This window comes from Dama dama, chromosome 16 (genome assembly GCF_033118175.1).
Source record: "Dama dama isolate Ldn47 chromosome 16, ASM3311817v1, whole genome shotgun sequence".
Lineage (NCBI taxonomy): Eukaryota > Metazoa > Chordata > Mammalia > Artiodactyla > Cervidae > Dama > Dama dama.
Genome location: NC_083696.1, coordinates 13998464 through 14005640, shown reverse-complemented (window position 1 = coordinate 14005640; position 7177 = coordinate 13998464). Strand labels below are relative to the sequence as shown.

General features: G+C 40.1%; 1 protein-coding gene across 1 annotated transcript; it reads left to right on the top strand.

Moving 5' to 3' along the window:
* The first annotated feature begins 665 nt into the window (after positions 1-665).
* Positions 666-1813, top strand: LOC133071389 (mitochondrial import inner membrane translocase subunit Tim23-like). The gene has a single exon (XM_061163989.1). The coding sequence runs from the start codon at positions 791-793 to the stop codon at positions 1418-1420; it is 630 nt and encodes a 209-aa protein (XP_061019972.1). The 5' UTR covers positions 666-790; the 3' UTR covers positions 1421-1813.
* The last annotated feature ends 5364 nt before the right edge of the window (positions 1814-7177 follow it).

Below are 7177 nucleotides of genomic sequence, written 5' to 3'. Positions count from 1 at the left end.
TTTCACCATGGTCAACTCAAGGTATTCAAAATGAAGAGTAGGTGCCTTTTTCCCCTTTAATGTTCATATACTGCCATCTAGTGGTTCCTTTGGCTTTTCCAGAGGTGTGTTCCATAAAGACACAATTGTGCCTCAGCTGTAGCTAAGAGATCCTGGGTGCCAGAACCCCAAGCCATCTTATTATCTGGATGCTTTTTCTTGCAAAATACTCGATGATATCTTCTCTCGTGGTGTCTTCAAATCTTTAATTTTATTTGGATAGGGAGTCCAGGGTGGAATTGGACCCAGGCCTAAACTGAGAAGCTAGAAAACAACTTTGCAGGTTCAAGAATTTCTACAGGTGAGCCCTACCTCCACAAAGTGCCAGTCGTGTGAACTTGGAAACATCACTTCACTTTCTGGTGCTTCAGTGTGTTCATTTGAAGGACAGAAAGAATAGTTCTGCCAGAAAGTTTTACAATTAATGAGGTCACAAATGTGTGAATTTCTTACATTCATAATCATGAAAATAATTAAATATACACATACACAACAAACATAATGATTAGACTGATACATTGTTGTGCAAGTTTAGATGCAAACAGTATCAATACATGAACAAATAGGTGGCTACAACTTTTAATATATAATAGATAAAACTCACATTCCGAACACCGGCGCCCGGAAGGTCAGCGTGTGAAGGAGCCGGTGGTAACGCGGGTCTCCCCGCTGTACCGAGGAGCGACGGCCGAGCAGACTATCTCGGCCTGAGGCGGCGGGGAGAAGCAGACGGGCAGATTGCTGCGACACCATGGAGGGCGGCGGGGGTAGTGGCAACAAAACCCCCGGAGGGTTGGCCGGCTTTTTCGGAGCCGGCGGAGCAGGCTACTCGCACGCGGATTTGGCTGGAGTCCCGCTAACTGGTATGAACCCTCTGTCTCCTTATTTAAATGTGGATCCACGGTATCTCGTACAGGATACAGATGAGTTTATTTTACCAACTGGAGCTAATAAAACCCGGGGCAGATTTGAACTGGCCTTCTTTACCGTTGGAGGATGTTGTATGACAGGGGCTGCATTTGGGGCAATGAATGGTCTACGGCTAGGATTGAGGGAAACCCAGAACATGGCCTGGTCCAAACCAAGAGATGGGCAGATCTTGAATATGGTGACTAGGCAAGGGGCACCTTGGGCTAATACCCTAGGTTCTCTGGCTTTGCTTTATAGTGCATTTGGTGTCATCATTGAGAAAACAAGAGGTGCAGAAGATGACCTGAACACAGTAGCAGCTGGAACCATGACAGGCATGTTGTATAAATGTACAGGCGGTCTTCGAGGGGTAGCACGAGGTGGCCTCGCAGGACTAACACTTACGAGCCTCTATGCTCTATATAACAACTGGGAGCACATGAAAGGCTCTTTGCTCCAACAATCACTCTGAAGATTTTGCTAGTGTACAGATGGAGGACACTTTAGTAGTCACCCAGATCAATTTATAAGTCAGTCTGGAGGCATTTACTTTATCTACACCTAATTTGAAAAACTAGAGATTCCAGTGTGCTGTGATGAAGATCATGGATGGTCGACCAGGACTGGCACTCCTTCCAGCCTTAATGAGTTGAAGACAAAACACCCTTTGGCGGCTGAGTAACATGGTTCTCTTAAGAAGATCTCACATCTGTTTTTGCTCCTACCCACTTCTGGAAAACCACTTAATCCCAGAATTCAGGTCTGCCTGTCAATACTGTATCAGCCACATTTGTTCATTTAATGATCCAAGACTGTAATATTGCTCTGTATTCCCAATAAAGGGTGAAAATACAACTGAAAAAAAAAAAAAAAAACTCACATTCCACTGAATTTTCGTATAGCTCTGACTTGACTGAAAGATCACCAAAGCAGATAATGCCTGAGATAATGTCATCATAGGCTGCCTAACCCCATTTTTTTATTTAGAGAGGATATTAGGGAAGACCTGAGGAAGAAAAGACCTGTGGGAAGGTTCTAATCAGGGAGTCTGTGCATGACTGTGCTAACCAGAAAAATCTAAGGTAAAGTCTCCCTCCCAGGGAGACCACCTAGGAAAGCAAATCAGAAAGTTGCAAAGAAAGAAGTGCTGCAGGAACTTTCTAACCAGGGAAGTTCTGCACGCAGCTTCTACCTGGGGACAGGGCTGTTTGATAATGAACACATTAGAAGAGTCCGGCAACTTTAGGACCCACTTAGATGTAAACTTATTTACTGCACAATTTGTTATCTTTAAAGTGAATTTTGTGTAGGAAAAAAAGTAGGCAAACTAGTGATTGGCTTAATTTTCCATCTTTCACTGATTACACTGGTTGCAAAGAGCTAAGAGGGTAGATAAGGCAACCTAGAGGGAGACCTTGGGGAAAAAAAAATTTTTTAATACTCTAGTTGGAAGAGCAGCAAGTCTGTAAGAACCACCTGAAACCTAGTTTTAAATGGGCCCCAGAGCAGAGATCCTGACTCCAGAACTCTGGATGAAGCCCAGAAATTTCCATTCTTAACAGTCACTTCCCAGTGACCCTGTCCAGGTGCTCCACAGACGGGACCTTAAATAATCCCAGCCAAGATGCCCCTTCTCTTCCATGCTTCAGATGTTAGATGGCTGACTCTGATCCAGTGTGGGTGGAGCAAGAAGTGCTGAGGTAGGCTGGAGCTCAGAATGGAGAGAAAATTGCCCTAGATGTGTAGACTAGAAGGAAGTTCAGTTCAGCAAAACAGAGGAGCCAGTAGTTTTGGCATCAGACAGCTGGTAGAGGTCAGGATCAAAAGATGTCTCCCAGCAGGTCATAGGACACAGTCAAGCAGTGGGTGTTTGACATGCCATTTCTCCAGTTCTCACTATAGGAAAGGATGTTGCTACTTACCAGTTAAGGAAGAATTTACCCCTCACTGTTTCTGCCATATTATTACCCAGGGATGCTGCAGCAATTTCCAGGGTCACTTTAACAGGATAGCAGGACCTTTACATGTGCTGTTTCCTAGACCTGATCATTCCGTCTCCAGACCCTGCCACCACTGCCTCCTCTGTCTAGAGGACTCAGACCTAAAGACTCAACTCTTTTCTTCTAAGACCCTAGATCAGAACTAATCATTGTGGAGATTTTTAAGCATTTATTTAATAACAACTAAAACAAAAAATCATTGGCTAGGCATGTTGCAAAGGTATTTCATATAATAGAATGATCACAAAAACTAGGAATCATCATCTAGAACAGACTCCTTGGCCATCTAGAATATGACCCCCAGACCAACCAGTCACCTGATTTTGTGAACAGAGTTTTATTGAAACACAGCTACAGCCATTTGTTTACATATTGTCTTTAGCTGCGGCAGGATTGAGTAGTTGCAAATACTACTATGGCCTGAGAAGCTGAATATTTATTATCTGGCTCTTAACAGAAAAGGTTTGCCAGCCCTGGTTTAGAAAAATAAGTAACACCTTAGATAGTACAACAGACTCTAAGAATCTTTCTTAAATAAGTTGAAGCCAGACTCTGACTTCTGAACTAATGCACAATTATATTTCTACTCTTAGAATCTTGTTTATATCCCATTTAAAGTTTTTATCATCATTTCCCTCTATTCACATAGGTACACAGAGGCCATTCACTTATTCAACTAAATCTTATTGCACTTCTGCAAATAACAAAGCGCTCTTGCTCCCCAAGATCTAACTATTACACCAGAGCAATGACCCTCAAACTTTTCTGATTATTAACCCCATCAGTAAGACAACTTTTGAACACATGACCACAATATAGATATATTTATTAACCATGAAGTATATCCTATGGACAGAGGAGCCTGGCAGACTACAGCCCATAGGGTCGCACAGAGTCCGACACAACTGAAGCGACTTAGCGCACGCGTGAACACACACACACATGTACCACTATATCAACATATTAGCTACATTACAAAGCATATAAAAAATAGAGTTGGGGAATTCCAACTTTGAAAGCCACTAGACTAGAAGACTCATAGGATGTTGTGGAAAATGCTAAGGAGAAAAATTAACATGGCTTAGAAAAAAAAGGCGGGGGGGACCACATGCAGGAAAGGGATACCAGAAGGACATTAGATCTGAGTCTTGGGAATGAGCAGAAGATCATCAAGCAAACAAAAAGGACAGGAGAGGGCATTCTATATAGGGGACAGAGCTTGTCCAAAGATACAGATAATGTGTGCTATGTTCAGATAATGTAGTTTTATTGTCTATAAATGGGAACTGAGAGGCAGATGAGGCAGGTCACTGTGATTGAAACCACACCTGAAGGACCTCATGTGTCAGGTTAAATCTGAAATTCATCCTGAAAACAAAGAGGAGATAGTTAAACACAAGACTGACATTATTAGGTTTATGTTAGAAAGATCTCTCTGGAAGTTGGATGAAAGAAGGATCAAAGGAGGAGACTGGAGGCAGAAAGGTTAGTTCACAACATTCATGAAACACTTGTTTGCTCCAATTATATAATCAGGTCTCTTTTTTAATTGAGAACTCCTTGAAAGCAATGGCAGTCATATGCATCTTTTCATTCTCCCCTCCTGCAGCCAAAATTGAGCTGACCAATGAAAGCTAATGACTACTATACTGAATTGACACTTTCTCCCATTGCCAAAAGGACATTTCCCAGGGTGAAATCTTCGCCACCTATGGAAAAGCATCATGGCCCCAGGAGCTGTGCATGAGATGGGGAGATAAAGAGACTTGAGGAATCATGACTCCATACTGGAAGATCACAGCCCTCACGAAAGACCAGCACTCGGGCTGACTCGACACTTGGAGAAATTGCTGAGGACGGACATGTCAGACCAGCCTGGCTGAGTCCATGTCTCCAGGCCCTGGCTAGATGAATCAGTGGGTGCCAGTCACACCCCAGGCAGTGCTGGGAGGCTGGCTGTGGATGACTGCCTGGTGGTCAGGTAACTGATCAAGCACACATGTAAGGATTGATATTGAGTGCCTCCTACCAAGGAAGTCAGTTTCATTTTCTTCTAGAGCAGTTTTCTGTCTTGTTACTGAGTATGGTCTTCTAACAGGTACATAATTAACAGGAGGGAACCCAGTTCCACTGGCTTGTCAGAATAGAAATTCAAGAAGCAGCTCTTCATTCTCCACCTCTTTTTAGCTGAGCATTGAAGAACGAAGTGGGAACTCAGACTTGAATGGAAAAATTACCCATGTCGCTTGAACTCAGGGCCGCAATTTAGTTGCATCAGGGAACCTCAGAGTAGAAAGGGCAAAAAACAATGTAACTGCAGATACATAACTCTGGATAACCTGCCTCCTGGGCCCCAAAGAATGCTAGCTGGTAGTGTAATGAAAATGACACTGAAGTTTATAGAGGAAATCCTTCAAGTACTAGGCATAAGGAAGATGAGTTCAAATACACACAGTTTAATGTAATTTGCCATAAAAGTAGGTCAAAGGGGAAAATCATATGTGATACCTATAAACTCTGGAGAGGTGCTTGAAAAATTCAAAACCCACTCAATTTTTTTAATATTTAAAATAAGAACAGAGAGATGCTATTTCAACACTAGAAAATATGCATCTTAACCAAAATCCCATCATGATTATCAAGAAAACAGTAGAAGAAGCATTTCCATTAAAGTCAGAAATACAACAAGGAAGTTCTTTGCCACCACTAATATTTACACTTATTTTGAATCTACTCACCAACACAATAGATAAGATAAAGAAGTAACAAATATAAAAGTTGGAAAAGAGGCAATAAAATTGTGAGTACTTGCAGATAATAGTATTTGCTTAGAAAATCCAAGAAAAGCAATTGACAAATGTTTAAGGAAAAAAAGAGAGAATTCATTAAGGATGAATGGATACAAAATTAATACACTGAAACTAGTAACTTTCACATAATAATAGTCAAATAAAACATATAATAAAAGAAAAATAACTTACAATATAATCAAAAAAGATAAAAGACTTGGGAATAAAAAACATCTAGATAAGCAGATCTTTAAAATCTATATACATAAAACTCCAAAATGCTATTCAGAGGCAAAAAAGTAAGCAAAAGGAAAGTAAGCAAATGGAAGAAGTTGTATTAAATCAATCTATAAATTTAACACACTTCAATAAAAATACTAATGGGATTTTTTTCAACCAGACAAGTACAGACAAGCATGTTCTATAGTTTACATAGGAAATAAACAAGTGAGAGCAATCTTCTATTGCTTCTACTATTGAGGAGGGAAAAGAGAGAAAAGTAATCAGTGGGGACCAGTCCTACCAAATATTTAATGTTTTAAAAGCTATTAAAAATAGTTTGAGATAGGATCAAGAGCAGATGGATCAATAGTAAGAGTAGAAAGTTCAGAAATAGATGTAAATATATATGAAGAATATATGGAGGCCATTATTCAATAAATGCTGTTGTGTCAACTGGGTAGCTATCTGGAAAGAAAAATAAAGTTGGATGTACACCTCACATCTTACATGCAGCTAATTCTAGATGTATCAAAGATTTAAATGTGAAAGACTGAAACATAAAAATAGAAGATGTAAACACAGAATAAGAGCTCTTTATATTTCAAAGTGGGGGAGAGGGTGATTATAAGTTGGACAGAAAACACACACACATAAAAAAAAAATGTGATAAATGAGACCACATAAAACTGATTATGTCTCACTTCTTGAGTCAAAAGAAAAACAATGTGGGGAAGATGCCTGCAACTCATACCACAGACAAATGACTAATTTCCTTTAATTTATAAAGAACTCCTACAAATCAGTAAGAAAGATGAACAGATAGTTCTTGGAAATGAAATGTGAATGCCCCCCAGGACAACTATTAAGATGTCTCAATATCATTCACAGTGTAGAATGCAAATTAAAACCATGGTGAGATATCATTTATCATCTATCACTCTGGCAAAGATCAAAATGTTAGGTAACACTGTGTGTGCCAGCGTGTAAAGAAACATCCCATTTGTGGCTGGTAGGACTTGACTATGGATTGCCAAAACACCTGTGGAGAACAGTATGGCAGTATCCATCAAAATTTTAAATACATCTTCTAGGAATTTATTTTAGTGGTTTGAAATGAGACGTGTTCACTGAAACATTTGTATTAGTCAAGTTTTAGAAATGATACATATCAAGAGGACTGTTTGATTTGATTATAATACCCACATGCAGTTATTTTTA